This window comes from Panthera uncia, chromosome B1, assembly GCF_023721935.1.
Source record: "Panthera uncia isolate 11264 chromosome B1, Puncia_PCG_1.0, whole genome shotgun sequence".
In the NCBI taxonomy this organism is placed as follows: Eukaryota; Metazoa; Chordata; class Mammalia; order Carnivora; family Felidae; genus Panthera; species Panthera uncia.
Genome location: NC_064811.1, coordinates 162,332,968 through 162,354,526, shown reverse-complemented (window position 1 = coordinate 162,354,526; position 21,559 = coordinate 162,332,968). Strand labels below are relative to the sequence as shown.

The following is a 21,559-nucleotide window of genomic DNA, read 5'->3' as shown; positions in this document are numbered from 1 at the left end:
GGCCAATTCCTTCTCTTAATAAACGATCAAACTAGGAAGCACTTAAAATAGTTGTTGAGAGAATTATTACTAAGTTGTTACAGAAAGGTTTATGAGTCTCTTTTTGAACAGTAGTAGAAAGGTTTTCCATTCATCTTTGTACCATCACAGCTGTCGTATCTATTTGATGGAATGGTATATAGCTATGAAAAAACATGTTTTAGAAGAGTGTTTAATGAATTTGGGATATGTTTATATCTTTTTTTTACTTGGAGAAGAAAAAATATTACAAAACAGTATGAAAAACATCCTTTGTTTGTTTGTTTGTTTTTAAGTAGGCCTCACATCCAGCATACAACCCAACATGGGGCTTGAACTCACAACCCTGAAACCATAACCTGAGCTGAGATCAAGAGTCAGACACTTAACTGACTGAGCCATCCAGGTGTCCCAAAATATCCCAATTTTAAAATGCTCGAGTATATGAAGTAAAAGAACTGGAAGGTTATTAACATGTCGACATTAGTTTTTTTGGAGAGGTGGGATCTGAGATTTGTTTGAATTTTTGTTCTTGTTATTCTGTATTTTTCTAAATTTCAACATTGAACTCAACTTGGTAATAGAAGAACCCAGGAATAATCAATTGGATATATCAGCATCCCTCCCATGCCTGTCACCTAACCCTGACTCCTTTTAGAGGTGGCACCACCAAAGATAGACCTCCTTAGGAAGAGCTCAGTGCAGGTGAAGGCAGAGCAGAGCCTGCTCAGGGATGCTAGGGGAAAATGTTTGTTTGAAACAGCTGACCCAGAAAAAGGCTTACCTACCAGGTCATCCCTAGAGACCACTTGAGGGAGAGAACAGGAGTGGCAATGTTTGAAGGATGTGGAGAATACTGTGTTCAGTTCCATAACTGGTGGAACTGATGTGGTGAATACCATTAACATGACAGTTTTTGTGAAATGAAAACATTTGCAAGATCCAATCACTTCTATGCAGTGAAATTCTAGCGTAATGGAACATTTTTGGCATCTCTTTAAAGTCGAACCTAACAGGGTTTGACCAATAATGGCTGAAGTGCAAATACACACAATAAAAATTAGTCTTAACATCCTGCATTGGAGTCCTTTACCACTGTGTTGTCAAAACAAAAGCAAAACAAAACAACAAACCTTCTGCTTTACAAAGCAACATTAAAAGGTGACTTTGGGATGCTTTTATGTGTATCAACACATTCTCTGTGGTGAGAATCACTTTATTTTATTTTTTTTGTTCTGGCAGGCCGATTTACATTTGGTTCAGTTCTCTGTGGACTGAGGAGTGGACATCACCACTCTTTCATCCTGTCCACAGCCAGGAGCCACGGCACTGAGGAGTTCCTCATAGTCTGCTCTTTGCTGGTGACATCCTGAGCTGCGTGTGTGAGGGATGTGACATCACCTCTTTTATTCAAAGACCCCCTGTCAGTTGGAATTCTCACTTGGTCTGTGACTCACCACTTGGTCTTGCCAACTGCAGGAAATTCTGAAACATGTACCCATGGTTCTCCATTTCTATCTCCTCTTTTCCTCCTCCTCTTCCTTCTCCCTCTTAGAAAGTCCTAAAACTCCCAGAGAAAGATAGGAAGTCTGCTGTGAACATTGGGCAGTTGTGAATGTGCAAGCCTGAACTATGTGAGTCATAGGTGTTGACACTGATTGTTCATTGTCATCATCAGATGACAGAATCTGCTGGGATGAGAGACTGCTCTCTCCACCAGCTGAGTCTTCTCACCATCTCTTTTGGCTGACCAGGGGCTTTCTCAACACCTCCCCCCTCCCCGCCTTGTTTTCCTAGTGCGAAAATCCAAAGCAGCTGATGAGAAGAGACGCTCTTTGGCTAAACAAGCGCGGGAAGACTACAAGAGGTTATCACTAGCGGCTGAAAAAGGAAGAAGTGGTGAGGGACCACAAAGTCCCCCAAGCATTCCACAGAAACCAAAAAGACCTCCGCTTCCACCCAAGCCTCAGTTCCTAACCCCAGCGGGATACCCTCGAAAGCCTCTTAGGTAAGAAGCCACACAGATGGCTTTAAGCATAACGGTGGAAACTGGCTGATTAAAGACAAACTGCATGATGAGCCATGGGGAGTGAAGGACCAGCTGGCTGCCTGTGAAATTAAATTCAGCCTCCTCTCCAAGCCTGTCTTCCTGAGATACCTGGTCTGGATTCGTCTCATTCTTATCTATAAAATGTCCACAGTTGTTGTAATTAAGATACCCAGTAACTTAGGATGCACATCGAGTTCAGTGCCTTCCTATGCTACTATCGCACCCCCACCCCCTTGGGCTGAAGGGGAGCCAATGAGGGGAGAAGCAGAAACAACAGGGGTTTCACCAGTGCTCAGTATTGCTCTTAGTAGGAAACAATATCAAAGTAGGAATCTAATGGCTTGCTGACTTTCATGGCTTCAGTAGAGTTATGTTTTCATTGCTCAGGATTAAAGGTTTGATGGTAATCCTTGTTCTGGGATACAGAGCCAAGCTCATATGTTGAGATTTTGGAACTGTTCCTTTGTTGAATGAAAACTTTTTTGGTCATAACAGTGCCTTTGCCTCCAAGGCTATGGGAAATTAGAACAATTTGTTTTGTAAAATCCCTGAAGAAAAATACAATGATATCATAGCAGAAACCCCTTTCCTTTATGTTACTTAACTGATTATAAAATTATTTTCTCCTGGATATTATATGATTATTTTCGTATTCTAATATGTAGAAAGGTGATAGTTAAAATATACCAGAGAAATCAAATAGTGATTAAGTGAAACAGAACTGTCTGAAAGCCTTGCCTTCTGAAACAAAAACTAAAAATACTCGGTTACAAGCATGGAGAAATAAAAAGCAAACAAATCTCTCTTTGCTTGGAGACAGTAGTTATCTTCAGGGCTTTTCCTAAGGGAGATTATGACCTCAGAGGAAATAGGAAGGTGAACCTTTTCCTCTACTATAATTATTTCTACTTACTCAACTAAAAGGTTCCGTTTTGTGACTTGGGGACCCGAACTAAATGATCATGTCTACAAAGTGACAGTTTGGGGAATCATTTTTTTTTCTTATGGACAAAAACCCAAGAAAGGCAATCAGAAACAGGTATCCTCAAACTTCTGTGACCAGGTCACAAAGGTGTGAGATCCTGCACAGGGTCCTTTCCAGTGCTCAGGCTTGTCTGTGTATTGACCACAGATCCCCAGCAGGGCTGTTTGTGGACCTACCACTGTTCTCCAGGCTCTTTTGAGGGTGGGACTGTGCCTTGAAATATGTCCTAACCCACAGTATTTTCAGAGCACAGTGTATGCGATTGACAGCAATGAAGGTGGCCTTTAATAAGGGTAATTCTTGTTTTGAGCTGTGCTCAGTTAACTCATTTTTCCAACTTAATACACTTGCATGAAATGCTTCTTGTGAGGCAGCCAGAATGGATGGGTTTTGGGCTGGGACAACAGTGATGACCGAGGTCAGCTAGGAACCAGCCCAAGAAAAGACAGAGATTGGCTGTCCTCAGATGTTTTGCTTAATCTCCATAGAGTTCCCAAAGAAAAAGAACCTAATTTGAAAGCTAATTAGAGCACTCATCATGTAATCTTATGTGTGTGCAGTGTCTGATACCCAAAAAAGTCAACCATTATAGGCTACTTTCTCCAAAATGCTGTTTATGTATATATATGGATATGTACCTGCATATATGTACATCTAACATATATGTCACATGTAACTCACAGTGACATGTGTTACCATAAAACGCATAAAGAGCCATACATTAATTTACATGACAGGCATCCCAGTAGTTCATCCAAACTCCTCATTGTTTTCACACTGAATTCTGCTCAAAATTAGTGGGCTGTGGTGTGAGACTTGGAAATATGTTTATTACATTGCAATGTTACTTTTGTAATGGAAATTGACTTACATCCCAGAATTTAAGTTCTGCTACTGAATATATTTCAAAATGATTCTGCTGCTTGTATCTTTTTTTTTCTTTTACCAATCTTCATACATTTTTCTTTCTTTTTACTTTATAATTCTGAGGCTATCTTTAGCAGAACCAAACTTTTTCAAAGTGTGGGAGAGAAGAAAGCAGGTCGGGGAGATGGAAACAGAAAGAAGAGAAAGTTTAATAATGAAAATGTTAAGAAGGAAATTTATTTTATTGCATTTGATTTCTTTTGTTTGCAAGGACATGGCCCAAGGAAAGTAGTGCTGGGGTGTATTTCACTTTTTAGTGCTTATTTTCTCAAATTTTAACTGGGAGTTAATGGAGCTTTTATTCACATTAAAAATGAATTAAATCTCTGTTTTAACACAGCAGTTGCTCAGAGCCATGACTAGCCCCACAGGACCAGAAGGACAAGTGACAGATTTATGTTCCTTCCTATTTTTTTAAAATGTTATTTTTGAGAGCACAAGTTGGGGAAGGGCAGAGAGAGGGGGACAGAGGATTTGAAGTGGGGTCCGTGCTGACAGCATCGAGCCCGATGTGGGGCTTGAACTCACATTGTGACCTGGGCCGAAGTCAGATGCTCAACCGACTAACCTACCCAGGTGCCCCTCTTTCCTATTTCTTGACTAGCCCTCAAGAAATTGTATGATGGCAGTAATTAGGGGTATAACCTCCCCTTAGCTCAGCCCATGTAATTAGATTTTCAAATATATATAATATATACATGATTATATATATATATATATAGGGTATGTATGAGTTCTAAAGGCATTGTTTTCAAATTAGTTAAATCTAACTTGAAAAACATTTTCTAAATAACAGAAATCAGGGAGTGACGAGGATGGCATCCAGCTCTGCCCAAGAGGAAATCATTCGGTGGTTTAAAGAGGAGCAGCTACCTCTGCGAGCAGGCTACCAGAAAGCCTCAGATGCCATAGCTCCCTGGTTCCATGGTGAGTACAGAGGTTCCCTCAATGGAACCTCATCTGGTGATGCACAGAGCTATGCTAATCCACCAGGAGGGCAAAAAGAATAAAGGCATCCTTTTATTTGTGCTGCCCAAGAAGAGCCTTTGAAATTATTTTCACAAGGAGTTTTTCAAAGGTTTCTCAGTGGGTTGCAAACTCATGATGAAGTTAGAAAACAGTGAGTGGTTGTGGTCTCTGCATGTACTGTGGGCTAATTTATCACCACAAATGAAATACCGCCAGGTGGGTGGGGAAGACAGTGCCTCCTGGTCACCTACACTAGGGCTCCCCTCAAAAGGCAGTGCCTGTTGTCCACCATCCACCATGAGTCAGATATGCCCTTGGGTGTGGTGGGCAAGGCATTGGTTTAGCAATCCAAAGGTCAGCTCTCCATTAACAGTTGAGTGACTTTGAGCAAATCATCTTCTTTTTCTGTAGCAAGTCAATTTAGCTAAGCCTCATTTTCCTCATCTATTAAATGAAGAAATTGAACTTTATGATCTTTAACCTAAAAATTCTATTACTTTGATCTATGTTTCCATTAAGTAGTTAAGGCTGCCAGGTGGGTTTGTTGAAGCCTGAGCAGATATTACCTAATAAGCCATTTAACACTAGAAATTTGATGAATTCAAGTCCTCTGTGTACCCAGCACACATTTCACTGACTGCTTAGTTTCTTGGACTTCAAGAAATGAAGGGGCTTCTTGCCTCAGCTTGCTTCTGTAATGTCTGTGGTTGATTTGGACTAATTGGCTCTATGTACAACAAAAGTGCTTTAATACAAAAATAAAGTTCTCTCACAGAGCACACTTGTCGCAAAGGGTATATTGGTTTGAATCATGTTGAATCATGTTTAACTAGTATCATGTCACACATAAATATATCCAGAAAAATAGACTCCCAACCCTATAATATGGCAAACTCTTCTAAAAAGAAAAATATTATTTGTAATAGGCTTTCTGCTAATGGGCTGCTTTTGCAGTCAGATCATTATGGAACTGTCTAGCTTTCCTTGAAAATATGTGTTCTTTGGCAATTTAGGCCTTAGTAATTGTCCATTCCCTGAGGAGCCCCTCCCCCTCCTAGGACTGAGTCGTAAGTCTCCATTCTTCCCATTCTTCTTGGAAGACATTGGAAGAAAGAGGGACATCAGTGTCAAAAGATGAATAGAAAGAACATGGCCAATTACACGTTAGCCCCACTGTTTCATATTGCCCCCCCTTTTTTTTCCTTTTTATGGTAAGCACTGAGGAAATTAGTACTTTGTAGTTTCTGTGTCATTGGGCAGAAGATGTTGTCATCCCTGATTACAAGGGTGGCAGTTCATTTGAACAGCAGGAAGTGAGACATTGAAAATGTTGGTTCATGTAATTCAAAATCCTGGTACTTTAACAGGCAGTTCTATTTGAAACAGTTGCTAAAAGTGAGAAAGATAAAGTTGAACTAAAAATCCAGTTGGAGCTTTGATTAAAAAATAAATTCTTGAGTTTTAATAACTTATTAGTTGCAATTGTTACTTGTTTATTTTCATTTATATAAATATTTATCATAGTCATAAGCAAAATAAATAATATACAGTATAATGTAAATAATATGATATTAATAGTCATGTAAGTCATTATCTTGTTTTAAGAAGACAAAATTTCACGTTTCTATGATAAAGATGGATAATATCTTATATTTTTAAAATATAATCGTTTATTGCTCATGAGCCCTGTTTGAAATAATGGGATGGTAGCTCTTGTATTGGTTTACCATCTTCCTCCATTATCATGCACTGCATAAACTGCCTTTCTTATGTTACTGTTTTGGTCAGCTAATTTTTCACTGTGGAAGTCACACTTTTACCCTTTTCTTTTAATTAGCTTTAGACAGGATGAGTGGGTAGAGGACAGGGGAAATGAAAACTACTGGATCTCTGGCTTGTGGGGCTAGGCAGTAGGTGGCATGCTATCAGCTGGAAGAAGGACCACAAGAGGATGGGAGATTAAGGGGCAAAAAGAAGAGGGGAGACAATGAGCTTATCTGGGATATGATGAGTTTGAAATGTCTTTGGGGCAGTCATATGAAAATATCCCTTTGGAAATTGAATTGATGGAACAATGTTAGAGATAATATATTGGAGTTATCAGCACCTAATGAAAAGCATGGGAGGGATGAGGTTTTCCAGGAGTGAATTGGGAAGAATGATGAGAGAAGAACAAGGACAAGACCCTGGGGAGCACTAACATTCATTGTGATGGCACCAGATCTTTGTCTCAGGTGTCCCTCCTCACTTGGGATAATGATGAGATGAATATCTGTCCATGGGGGCCAGTATTAGAGGCAGTAAAGTAGGATATTGTCTGATCTCCTAGACGTAAGAGCTTGGAAAATCCCAAGTACAAGAGAGATCCTGAGATGCAGTGCTGAACTCTACTTCATGAGCATCTTTTGATGATCTCAAGCACATCTAGATATGCCGTCTCCCCACTTCTCTCTCAGCAAGCTTTTTTCAGAGACCACAAGTTCTCAACTTTTACCGGACTTTTGGTCCCATTGGTTATGTGGGACTTGTGGGAGAACCCATTGAAGATTCTCAAGTTCTTTTACACTTTTTGTTAGTTTTCCTTAGAGCCAGAGCACATTTCTAGCTTTTACATGGTTCAGTTTGGTGTTAGGACCCAGATGGAATGACTTGCTGACATCTCTTAGCTGCTTCCCATGTTCCTTCCTAGTATCCTGGAGACCAGGGAGCTGATGTACACACTGGCTCCTTCCCAGGATGCTTTCCCACCTACTCCCTGGGAAGAACCTCCCTGCAAATTTGTAGGCCACCTTACTACACTGTGCAACCACAGAATCATGAAGAATACTAGGAAGCCCCAGCAGTCTTGACAGAGGGCCTTGTGAAGGAATTTTGTAGTGGGCATTTTTCTAATTTTTTAATATTCTGCAAAGGTAATTCATGTTAGTTAATTTGGAAATTTTATACTCACACTCATTTAGGAGGACTGCTGGGAAAACTACAGTGTATGTCCCAGAGCATCTTGCCTTGCTGCTAAGCCCCTTCAGTAGGAGAAAGTTCTGGACTTTGTCACCACGTGAATAACTAATCTTGATCTCTCATCTGCCCTCCTTTATCAGCCTCCTAATTGGTCTCCATCTTTCCTCTGCTGTCCTCCGTTTTCAACATAATCAAACTGCAATGAGAGTACAACCCAAATTCCTCCCTGGGGCTCACAAAGCTGGCTTGATACACCCCTGATTATTGCTCCGGCCCCGTCTCAGATGATGTTCTTCGAAGAGCCCTGCCTTGATCACTGCTCTCCACCACACGTTTCCCTTCTATCCCTGACACACCACACTTACCCCTCTCTTAGGACCTCTGCAATTGTTTCTCCTGAAGATCCTTCTATGGCCAGCCTCTTGAGGAGCTGACTCACGTGACTGTGGAGGCTTGCTGGGCCCCAAATCTGCTGGGTAGGCCAGCAGGCCGGAGACTCGGGGAAGACTGAGCTCGAGTCCAAAGGCTGAACACTGGCAGAATCCCTTCTTGCTCAGGCAAGGTCAGTCTTTGTTCTTTTAAGGCCTTCAACTGACTGGATGAGGCCTACCCACATTATGGAGGATTTTTCTCCCTTTCCTTATTTAAAAAAAAATTGATTATAAACTATTTTGAACAAAAAGTACAAAGGAAGCTATGACTAAGACCAACGTTGTAGCAAATGTTATATCTACTTTCCAGGATACAGTACAGTGAATGTTAGAAACCATATTTATTTCATATCTGTTTTTCTTTTTTTTTTTTTTTTTTAATTTTTTTTAACGTTTATTTATTTTTGAGACAGAGAGAGACAGAGCATGAATGGGGGAGGGTCAGAGAGAGGGAGACACAGAATTGAAACAGGCTCCGGGCTCTGAGCTGTCAGCACAGGGGCCCGATGTGGGGCTCGAACTCACGGACCGCGAGATCGTGACCTGAGCCGAAGTCGGCGCTCAACCGACTGAGCCACCCAGGCGTCCCTCTGTTTTTCTTAATAAGAAATAAAACCTGGGGGACCTGGGTGGCCCAGTCAGTTGAGCATCTGGCTCTTGATTTTGGCTCAGGTCATGATCTCACAGTTCGTGAGATCAAGCCCCATGTCTAACAGTGTGGAACCTGCTTGGGATTCTCTCTCTTCCTCTCTGTCTGCCCCTCCCCCACCTCTCTCACTCTGTCTCAAATAAATAAATAAACTTAAAAAAAAAAAAAAGGAAAGAAAGTCTGAAAGAATTAAGGCACCCTCTTTTACTGCCTTTTTGATTCTGTATACCTCTCTCCCAGGGGGTGAACCACTCTTTTGAAATTATCCTTTCATTTTTATTCTCTCATTTTTGTACTCTCATTATATATGTAGATGTGTGTGAATTTTTATAAAATATATTAAGATATATTAAACGTATACATACTTCTACAAAACATGCAATCTTGTGTTTAACATTTACATGGTATCATGTTATAGGCATTGTTCTGCAACTTGAGTTTTCTCCCAACATTATGTTGTCTGGATTTTTCCTTTTTTATAAATGTAGACTGGCTCATTTGTTTTACCTATTGTGTAGTATATTATAATATATGTTACTTATAATACATAAAGTGTAAGCATACAATGCTTTATATGTGTTTAATAATTATATTTCTATGTTATTATACACACTATCATTATTCATTCATCCCTTCTATATTTGGTATAGTTGTGTTTTTTGTTGTTGTTGTTGTTGTTGTTGTTGTTTTTTGCCATTACAGAAAATGATGTGGGGTATATACTTTTGGACATACCTCATTGTACACATATGTGATAATTTCTTCAGGGTGTATATCTAAAAGTGGAATTGCTAGGAGGGTAGGTTACATGAATCTTTAATTATATTGAATATTGCCAAATGCCCTCCAAAGTGATTATATGAATCTCTACTCCCACTAGCAATCTTTAAGAGTTTCTGTTTTCCTACATACTTACCATGCTTGGTGTTGCCAAACTTTTCTTTTCCCTTATTCTTATGGGTCCAAAGTGGAATCACCTTATTTTATTTTTTTTATATTAAAAAAATTTTTTAACGTTTATTTATTTTTGAGAGACAAAGAGACAGAGCATGAGCAGGGGAGGGGCAGAGAGAGAGACACACACACAGAATCTGAAGCAGGCTCCAGGCTCTGAGCTGTCAGCACAGAGCCTGATACAGGGCTCAAACCCATGACCATGAGATCATGACCTAAGCCAAAGTTGGGCACTTAACCAACTAAGCCACCCAGGTGCCCCTCACCTTATTTTAATTTGCACTGATTTGTAGTGAGGCTGAGCCTTCCCTGCTTCCTGGATAGGGGGGTTCTGTAATTACTTATAATCTTTTGACTATTTTTCTAGTCAGTTGAGTTTTTAATATTAATTTGTAGGATTTTATATATTCTGGATAGTAAACCTTTATTAATTATATGGGTTGCATATATCTTTTCCTAGACTACGTATTTTAGATTTTTGGCACATTTTGAGGCATAGAAGTTTTTCATTTCAGTGAGGTTGAGTTTAGCTATTTTTCCTTTATGGTTTTTGCTTATTGTATAATATATAATCCACCTGTAATTTATTTTTGTATATGATATATGGTATAGATACCTAATTTATTCTACATGTGAGTAGCCAGTTCTCGCAGTATCATTCATTAAATAGTCTTCCTTTTTCCACTGATTTGTAATGCTCCTGCTGTTGTATACCAAGATCCTGTTTATGGGAATTACTATATATTTATATTATGTCTTTATATCTATTAGGACAAGTTCTCCCTCTTCCTATTCCTTTGAAATTGTCTTTCTTGGCCCCACATAGCTCACATGGCTTTTAGGGGCAACACATCAAGTTTTAAAATGCTTGTTGGGAATTTTAATAGAATTTCATTGAATTTGTAGATTAATTTGGAGATATAATTGCCATCTTTATATTATTGTATTTTTCCATCCATGAACATAGTAAATTTCTTCTTATATTTCTTTTAAATCATTAAATAAATCCCCCATATAGGACATGCACCTTTAAAAAAAAAAAAAAAGGAAAACTAGATTTAGTTCTAGGTATGTAAATTTTTTTTCTGTTTTTAAAGGGATTTTTAAAAATTACATAATTGGTTGTTGATGCTGTAAAGAAATTATGTTTTTATATGTTGATCTTAAATTCATTAATACTGTTGAAATCTCTTATTATTTCTAATTGTTTGTCAGAAGATTCTGTTAGAGCTGCAATTTTTTGAGGACCTAATATGTGCCAAACATTACATTGAACACTTTGAAGGAGGTAACTTTTATTTCCATTTTATAGAATAAGAACTAGGAACTAAGATGTGAAGTTCTTTTTGGACTTCTAACACTAGTGGCAGTATTTAGAGCCAGATCTATTTTACTTCAAAGTCACAGCATATCTGACCACTAACACAAGTGGGAACATCCATGTCATGTTTTTTATATAACTTGGAATTTAAATAAGTGAACAGTAATACCACAGAGATTTGTTTCTCCAATAAATGGATTAATTCACTAAATCTTACAGTCAGTGGTGATGTAAAGTGTCATGGAACTTTCACCCAGCATAAGTATGCCCCATCCCCACCTCTGAGAATAAGGAAAAAGCATGTTCTTGTCCAGACACTATTTTGCTCAATCCCAGGGAGAATTTTAAGAGGCAGATATGTAACATTCAAATGTTTAATAAAATGCCCCAAGGGCACAAGGGTTTGGGGTAATAGAAATACAATCTATATTATTATTGTGGTAGTAGTTACCCAATTGTATACATTTGTCAAAATCAATCATTTGTACACTTAAAATTGGAAAATTTTTATTGTATATAAATTATATCTCAAACTGACTTTTAAAAATGAAGACCCCAGTGGGGCACCCAGTTGGTTAAGCATCTGACTTTGGCTCAGGTCATGATCTTACAGTTCGTGGGTTCAAAACCCCGCGTTGGGCTCTGTGCTGACAGCTCAGAGCCTGGAGCCTTCTTCCAATTCTGTGTCTCCTTCTCTCTCTGCCCCTTCCCCTGCTCACACTCTCTCTCTCTCAAAAATAAATAAATGTGAGAAAAAAAAATGTTTTTTTCAATGTACAGCCCAAGAAGCACAGAGTTTTCTTGGCTCTTAGCATGGAAAGGGGGTACAACTGATCCTTGAACAATGCAGGGGGTGGGGTGCCAACTTCCTGCACAGTTAAATTTTGACTTCCCAGAAACTTAACTACTAATATCCTACTGTTGACCAGAAGCCTTACTGATAACATTACAGTTATTTTGTATGTTATATGTATTATGCCTGTATTCTTATAATGAAGTAAACTAGAGAAAACATTATTAAGAAAATCATAAGGAAGAGAAAATGCATACAGTACTATTTTTATTTGAAAAACACCCACATATAAGTGGACCATACAGTTCAACCCTGTGTTGTTTGAGGGTCGACTGTATAGTACAGGCTTGGCACAAGACTCCAAGACCAGATCCCCTAGATCTGGGTATGTTCGTCTCCTCTGTAAAATGGGGATAATGATATCTACACTATAGAGTAAGGTTTTTGTTTTTTCGTTTTGTTTTGTTTTGTTTTTAAAGTACATCAGGGGCACCAGAATGACTCAGTTGGTTAAGTGTCTAACTCTTGATTTTGGCTCAGGTCATGATCCATGGTCTCTGCCCTCTCCGGCATTCACTCTCTCTCTCTCTCTCAAAATAAATGAATAAACATTAAGAAAAAAGTTCATCAGCTAATATATGTAACGTGCTTAGAACAGTGCCTGGCGCGTAGTGTTTCTGTTGTTATGGCTTACCAGAACTGAACAGCTGGAGAGTAAATTCACCCTTCCTGTTCTCTCTGCTTTTCTCTTCTTTAGAATCCTAATCTTGCCACAAAATACTGTCATAACAGCATCATATATGAAGAATAAGTAGCACTTCAATAAAATAGATCTTTATTACTGCAAAAACTGTCCTATGCTGTTTTGACAAGTATTTATTTAGGGCTTGTCCTTAAAAATCCCAGAACCTAGGAGGTCACCCCAGAAGGCAACAGGAATTTGGAAGGACAAAAGAACAACCACCCCCAAAACAGGGAATAAAGTTGTTAGGAAAAGTTGAGCAGAACATTGCCAGTTTAGGTTGAGCACGATGTTGGGAGGGAAGGTGCAGAGAGATGGGAGTGAGTCCTGGAATTGCTAAAGCCGTATCTTCTGTTTTCTAAATTTAAATCTCCTGTATACTGTAGTTAAGTCTGTTTGGTTTTGTTTCCTTAAAAAGGATTATTTTCTTCTCTCTTTGCCACCCTCCTTTCATTGTGTTGGACTATCTTGACCCTCAAATACAGTCCTTATTTTTATTCATTTTTTTCTTGCATCTGGTTGGTCACAATGCTATTAGCAGTCTTTAAAACACATGTTTTGTCTAGAAAGTTCGTATAGTTCGTGATTAGTGTTGGAGAGTCCTCCTGGCTAAATTTAACATCCTTCAAAGTCATTTTACTTATTCTGGTTCATGAATAGGAGTATCCAAAGTGTGTAGATATATAATTATCTGTACTCACTAACATGCTTTTTTACACTTCTTAGAGCAAAGGGCCAACAAATAAATGAAACTGAAGTTTGAAAGTCTGTTCAGAAACCCATAGACTCCTATCTTCATTCCCTCCATTAGCATTTCCTGTCTCCTGTTAATACATGACAGTGTTCAGGAGCTTAGAATTCATCAGGGACTGGGAATAGGAAGGTGGGGAAAAGCTAGCAATAAGTGTATAAACAAATTTCTGATTTAGGAATTTTCTAATTGCTTCTGTTGTTAGAGGATTCATATATTTGCTTTAAGCATCAAGAGTTGATCATTATTCTGCTGAAATGTAATGAACATTCCTTATTCAAATATGAACATAATTAGACTGTTGATGAAGTATTTCCATCCTGATTTGTTTCTTGTGGATGTCTTTTGCTTTCATGGTTTATAGCTGAACCTGCCTCTAAATGATTCAGTCCCAATATTTTATATTTTAAGCTACTTAAAAAGCAAATCCCTTTAACATCTGTGGGATTTCAATATAGTTCACGCTGCAGCTATTTTGATTGCTTCCATTTCTGACACATCCTCCAAATTTTCATTCTCCTTGGAAAGCAAGTCCTATCCATTTCTGAGGAGGCGGTTGCTGTCTGGGACTTAAGTTCCCTAGAGCCAACTGTCCAAGTGGAGTCCCGTGTCCCTGTCCTTTGGCAGTGTGCTGGCCTGCAGCCCCTGCCACACAGGCCTTAAGGACCAAGTGCGTACAACAGGAGAGATTGTGTGGACGGAGTCTCAGAGACTGCCCAAGATTTCCTTCAGGCTAAAATTTTAATGAACATGTGAATTGGCACTCATAAGTGATAATCTGTCCTTTGACTATTTTGCCGAGGAGTGGCTATTTCTTAACTGTGCAGCCAGCAAAATTTGCCCCCCTCTTACAAAGAGATTTTCAAGTTTCTTCCTTTACTAAGCACTGCCTCATTTACATATATGATTCATACACTGCGTAGGGTGGGTAGGCTGTGGGCAGCAGCGAGAATATGTCCCTGTGTGAGTGTGGCAGGGAAGGACTAGTGCAGGCCCCTTCCCTGCCAGCCACTGTCCTACCCTTGAGAGGGACCAGCATGGCCTTAGCAAGGAGCCCTGGGAATTCACCTACATTTTAGCATGAAGCCTTCATCTACATTAATGGCATCAAAACACTTTGAATTATTCTCCATAGTTCTCCTGTCTGACTGCCTAGGATTCAGATTTCCAAGCTAACTGAAGACGAAACATAAAGAGGCTAAAGCTACATACATTTATTCAGACTTGAGAAGAGCTAGCTTTTCGGCAGCAAATACTACGCATCATTGTGGGTTGTGTTTTTGTTTTTTCCCAAGACCCTGACTTTTCTCATAAATTACCCAGTGTAGCAAACCGGTTGCAAAAACATTAGTATGTATTTCCATTAATGTTCAGAATAGTCCATTAACCCCAAAGACCTTGCTTACTTGAGTTTTGCAAATGATGCACCTATCCTCATCCTAATGCTGCCAGCCACTGGGAGTCATGGCCTGTATATGCCTGGGACCCCAAGCTTCCCATTACTGATGCCCAGGCTCCAGAGTTATTTCACACTGTGCTCTTGGAGGGACCAAGAGGGACCAAGCAGGCAAGGGAAGGGTGGAGTGGCGGGGGTGGGGGGGTAGGGTGGTGGGGGAGGCTGCGGCAAAAGAGAGTGACCTGCTTTGGGGGTTTGACTTCAGATTTTTTATTGAAAGGGGGATCCTGGTATTTAGAGAATTTTTTTTAATGTTTATTTTTGAGAAAGAGCACGAGTGGGAGAGGGGCAGAGAGAGGGGGACAGAGGATCTGAAGTGGGCTGACAGCAACGTGCCTGATGAGGGACTCGAACTCATGAACCATGAGATCATGACCTGAGCCAAAGTCAGATGCTCAACTGACTGAGCCACCCAGGTGCCCCTTTTGAGAAGTATTTTTAACCTATGGTTTTGTTGTCAGAATTTTCTTTGTTGTCATGTGGTTTCTTTATAAAATTTGGATACTCTTTATTCTGGGAAAGGAGGCCGCAGTTGTAGTGGTTAAGAGAACATCTTAGGGGTCAAATCCCAGCCCCATCAACCAGCTGTGTGGCCTTAGGCAAGTCACGTGACTTCCGATCTTCTGTCTCTCCTCTGTGTAATGCAGACAGTGATATCATCTGCTTAATAGGATCATTCTAACAATTCAATGAGTTAATATATGTGAATATTTAGAGCTGAATGTGACACATAGTAAGCCCTAGTTAATAAGTGTTAATCATTAAGGTAATGATGAAAGAACAAATTATGTGATTTTTATTCTTGAATTATTAAGGAAACATGAATAATATTTTAAGAGCTCTATTTTTCCTCACCCCTAAGGTGCCTGAGACCCCAAGGGTGAGAGCTCGACATCACCATACATCTCCCCTCCATATAGAGAATCTAGGGCAGATCCCAGGGCCTCTCCACAAATACTTCCTGTAAATACTGAAGGGGTTAAAGAAAGCATAAGGTGGAAGGGAGCTGAAGGGGGGAAATATAGAGCTCTCGACCAAGTTTAAGACCTCCTATGGATAGCATGTGCCCTTTGCGTCTGGCAGGGTTGCTACTTGGAAATGAGTTCTTCTAAAACTCAGTTTTTCTTTTACTCACCCCTAACCTTGGCACTTTGCAGTGTGGGACTTTGATGTCACCTTAACAGCAGAGATGTGTTCCTTCATGTAAGTTGTCTTAGTGCCATCCCTTCCTTTCAGGGTTTTCTGGGCAGCCCAAGAGGCAGAGAGTGTGGGACAGATGACAGAAGAAGGAGTGAGGGCCTCCTGGCAGAGCTCTGGAAGGGCAGCAGCCTGCAGGCAGCTCTCAGCAGACCTGATGCTGCTCAAGGAGAAAGCTGAAACCCTCTGTGCTCCGCAATGGGAATCCTGAGCCTAGGGGAGGTTGCAGAGGTTACCGATGTGTTGCTCCTACATCCAGGCAACTGTACTTGAGTAATCACTGAAAAATTCATCTTCTTTATGTTGCCCGGGTGAGAAATGTGTGAAGTAAATACTGTAGTTTACTTTCAGCCAATTTCAGGAAAACTTCATGAGCCTGTGGGGTTAAAAAACAAAATACTTGAATAAGAGACAAGAGACCTGAAACCATCACTAACTAATCCTATAACCTTGGGCACATATCTTCTCTCCTTCAGTTTTCCCATCTGTGTGGTGATGATAATAATACCAGTTCTGTTTATTTCGAATTGTTTGAGAATTAAATAGTAAATAGTAAATAGAAGCTCGTTGAGCAGTGTGAAACACTAGCACAGGGGTAGTATTCAGGTTGAGTGGATGAGAGCCTGGACTCTGGGGTGAGACTGCCTGGGTTCAAGACCAGCGCTTCTCCTGGCCTACCTCAGTGACCTTAAACACATTATGATGCTCTCTCTGATGCAGATTTTCTCATCTGTGATTTGAGAGTAGGAACAGTACCTGTTTGTCAGGCCGCTTTGAGGATTAAATGAAATAATGCACACTTTGAGTAGTGCCAGGCAGACATTAAGAACTCTACATGTTATAGGTATTTGGTTACCTTTCATCTGATTTTGAAACACATATTTTCCAGGTTCTGGAAGTAGGGCATACAGATGTACACATATAAACAAAGTTAGCAGTCCTTCAGAGAAACATGAGGGCATCCCTTGTCTCTACCGATAACAATTCTCTACCAATAACAATAGGGGCAGTAGCTGCATAGAAGTGTCCTAGAGAAGAAAGTTTCTGGCTTGATTATAAGACAAAATTACTCATTAGTTCTTTTCTGGGCATCTTCTAAGTGGCAGGTGCTGAGAGTGTGAAAATAAATCAGTTGCCCTCCATGAGATCACAAGGAGGTGGGGCAGGGAGACACAGAGTAGAATGTGCTGTGAGTACACTGACAGAGCTGTGGATAGCACCTGCCAGGATGGAGGGGGAACCAGGAGACCCTGGATAGACCAGGTGAGTCTCGGGTGGAGGTGGGAACCAGGTGCTCAGCAGGTGTAGAGGAACATTGACTTACTGCTCAGGGAGAAGTCAGAAAGCTTCATGCTATTTTCATGCTATTGAGTTGAATCTTGGAGGATGAGTAGGCATTTTCCAGGAGGAAGCTGTGGAGAAGGGCATCCCAGAGAACTGCCCTTCTTCTGTGAGGTAGTTGCTGTCACTTGATTTTCAACTAGGGCCATGCTAGAATTTCTGAGTTATTTCAAGTTTCTTAAGATCTGTTCACCCTTTCTGCAAAAAATAGTCTTCCTGGGCCTGTCATGGAGGTCTGCCTTCATCCCAGTGGGGTTTAGAGTTGTGCTGCCCAATATGGTAGCCACTAACTATATGTGACTCTTTATACCAAAATTAATTAAAATTAACATTAGAAGTTGGGGCTCCTGGGTGGCTCCATTGGTTGGATGTCTGACTCTTGATTTGGGCTTAGGTCATGATCTAGTGGTCATGGGATCAAGCCCTGTGTGGGGCTCTGGGCTGGGAGTGGAGCCTGCTTGGGATTCTCTCCCTCTCTCACCCTTTATCTCTTCCCTGCTTGTGCACACGCTTTCTCTCAAAAAATAAAAAAAATAAATAAAAATAAAAATTTTTTAAATAAAATGAAAGTTTGAGGCTCTCAGTCACACTGGTCACCTTTCAGGTGCTCAGTAGCCACATATGGTTAGTGGCCTCCACATGGCCAGCCCAGACATGTCTATCACCACAGAAAATTCTGTTGAATAGCACTTTTCTAGAGAGTGCCCTGGCATCACACACAGAAAGTAGTGGGACGTTTCTCTCGGCTCCCTCTCAACTCCTTCTGTTGTGAACCTCCATGCTGGGTATTCAGGCCCTCAGGGGTTTTAGCCAGTTCTGCGCCAGGGTCTTTAAAAGCCAGAAGCCATCTAGTTAGACCTTATGCAGTGACATCTGCTTCTTTTTGGACTGGAGTAGTCCTGCCACACCCTGCCTGGATTCAGCTTAAAACAGAGCATGGGAGGGTGAAGATCTGATTCATTTCAAAAATTGAGGAAGTAAAAGAAAGCTTTTATTTTCCCCTCTTCACTAGCACAGAAATCCTCCTATGAACTCACATAGGCTTGGTTTTTGTAATATGTGTGAAGAGAGCTGGTCAGAGGGAACTTGCTTGGAGGTGACACTGCCTTTAGGGGGCTTGGACGAAGACCGCTGCTCTAGAATTCTTAGAGTCACGCACAGGGGTAAATCAGGGAATGATCAGTACTGTAAGGAGATTGCCCGAATCCACGGTGATTAATATCTGATGCTGGATTTTGGCTTTGTGTTCAAGAACTCTCTTTGCAAGCAGACAAAGCTCACTGCTTGGTAGCGATCATAGCCAGGCATCCCTGGATGTGCCCACTGCCCTCGATGGAACAGCAGATTATATTTGGACCAGTATCATCAGAGGAGCCAAAAGAATGTGCTCCTCAGAAATGATAATCCTGTTTTAAAGCAAAAAGAACAAAGCATCCTCTCCATAACACTTAACTTCTGAACCTGTTGTCAGTACCATTGTGTTCAAGTCTCCATTATGACTTGTGATTCGCCTCAAAAGCATTTTATTGTGTTCCAGTGTCTCTGGAGATTACACAGTGCCAAGATCTGCATGTAATGGGTAATAATTACAGTTTGAGACGTTTGGGGGAGTTTGATTTACAGCTACTGCATGACCTGATTTTAGGAGGAGTTTAACCTACCTTAACCCAGGTTCAGTTATAATTTTCCAGAGTAGCTTTCATTTTAGGAATCTAAATCCATCTGGATAACATGCTGATGTTATAAATTATAACATCTACCCCATCTGTTGAAGTAACTTGCAATTTCAGAGTTAGCCTGTCAGTAAGTCTGCAAGAAGAGAGAAATCTTTTTTCCAGAATGCTGCTTCTCTTTCACTAGTGGTTTGTTAGCCCCTCACCTCTGAAGGGGAGTTTTCAGTGTCAGTGAAAAATCTCCCTGGTTCCATAACAATCAAACACAGAGTCTTGAGACCTCAGTCATGTTTAGTCTCAGGGCAGGCTGGTTACCTGTTGCCTTGTTTCAGCTTATGGTTGTCCTCTGGAATCTATCAATAGGATGAGGTGTGTCTAGAAAGGTACAACAGACCAACAGTAGCAGCAGGTCCATATCTGTTAGAACTTAATATGGGTATCATTTGAGCACCTACAGTGGACAGTTTAGCAGCTAATCCAAGAGGCTTACCAGTATCAGTGGTGCCACAGATTGTGTTGGCCCAGTCTTGTCAAGGATAGGGCAGAAAGGTAACTGGATGTAATGGAGGTAAAGCACAGGCTTTGGTAACCCTGCTGGGCATCATCGCAGTAGAGCTGGAGGCCTGAGGAGAGAGGTTGTGACTCTTCTTCTGTTTCAGAGATGCTTCCTATCTATGAGTGGGGGAATCTGCCAAGCCTTTCAACATCCCCAGTTCTTATCGTGGCGTTTCACTGGGGTTGAGCCTCACAGGGGTTGAACGCTCTGACTTCAAGGTGCAGGCCCTGGGGCCTCCTGAATGGTGCATGGGAGAAGAGAAGGCAGGAGAAGGGCTAAGTGGTTCGTCTTGGCTGGGAGAGAACAGATGATTTAAAAAAAATTTTTTTTAATGTTTATTTTTGAGAGAAAAAGACAGAGACAGAACATGAGTTGGGTAGGGGCAGAGAGAGAGGGAGACACAGAAGCCGAAGCAGGCTCCAGGCTCTGAGCTGTCAGCACAGAGCCCAATACAGGGCTCGAACTCACAAATGGTGAGATCTTGACCTGAGCCAAAGTTGGACGCTTAACTGACTGAGCCACCCAGGTGCCCTGAAAACAGGTGATTTTTCAATCCCCCTTTTATTAAAGTAAAATAGAAATGGTTTTATTTAATGTTTTGTTCTGGATAATTAGGGTTCAATTCTCAGTTAACTTTATTAATAATAAGACTAAAGGACTGTAATGATCCATCCATTGCCCTTTCACCAGGAGGTTTTTGGGTTTTTTTCCCCTAATAATAAGATACAGAGTATCAATACGGAGCTAACTGTGGAACAGGAGGAGAAAGAGCTTTTCTCTGCAGTGGTGAAAGGGAACAGGGGGAGAATAACGCTCGTCCTCCCAAATCCGAACTTGCTGAATAAGTGAACGACGTTACCATCTCTCCAAGATGTGTTTGCATACCTTCTATATGTTTTGCAATGTTAGTGATTCATCTGATGAATTACAATGGGAATAAGAAGGGAAATTGGGAACATGAGTCAAACCTCATGAGTTTGGACTGGTTGGGGGAAAGACTGGTCTTAATTAGTGTGAATTCATGAGGCATCTAAACTATATATACATATAAAACTTAATATATATGAAGAGTTTTATTGTTTTGAATATATGTTAGGACAAACATATGGAGACATAAATATAGAAGCATATGTATATACATATATAAACATACATACATATATATAGGTGTATATATATGTTTATAAGTAAATACTTGTATTCCTTTAAATGCCACTGAAGCATGATTTAGGAGTAGCTATTGTAGAAAGCACTTGAAGACTTGGATCCATCCTGGTTCTTCTGTCACTGACTTGCTGACTCCTAGACCAGGGTCCTCAGCTTGGCACTGTTGATATTTTGGGCTGGATAATTCTTTACAGTGTGAAGCTGTACTATTCACTGTAGGATGTTTAGCAGCGTCCCTGGCCTCTCTGCACTGGCTGCCAGGTGCAACTCCCTGCCCATGACAACCAAAGATGTCGATCATACACTTCTAGACATTGTGCTGGTTGAGAAGCACTGTTTAAGACCATGTTGGATCACTCTCCAGGCCATAGAGTCCTCGTCAATAAACTGAGGAAGGCAACTTCCAGTCCCCTTCCAGATCTAATGCTTCTAGGATGCCAGACACAGAAGCTACCTAACAGCTGTGGTGTGATAACTGGGTGCATTGGTGGAAACATACTCTGAAGGGTAAACGTGCACACCCTCATTTATATTATCCATTTGCTTATGTAACCTACCTGGCTGGCCCAGTTACCAAATACCAGAAGATGAATGATACTGCACTGTATTCTTAAGAACCAA

At 40.6% G+C, this 21,559-nt stretch overlaps 1 protein-coding gene across 4 annotated transcripts in view; it reads left to right on the top strand.

Moving 5' to 3' along the window:
• Positions 1 to 21,559, top strand: part of SH2D4A (SH2 domain containing 4A) — a 60,175-nt gene that overhangs the window by 34,781 nt on the left and 3,835 nt on the right. For all 4 annotated transcript variants that reach the window (XM_049632477.1, XM_049632473.1, XM_049632476.1 and 1 more), the window contains 2 exons: positions 1,816 to 2,026; positions 4,777 to 4,907. In XM_049632477.1, coding sequence (XP_049488434.1) covers positions 1,816 to 2,026; positions 4,777 to 4,907 — 342 coding nt within the window. The remainder of the gene's footprint in view (positions 1 to 1,815; positions 2,027 to 4,776; positions 4,908 to 21,559) is intronic.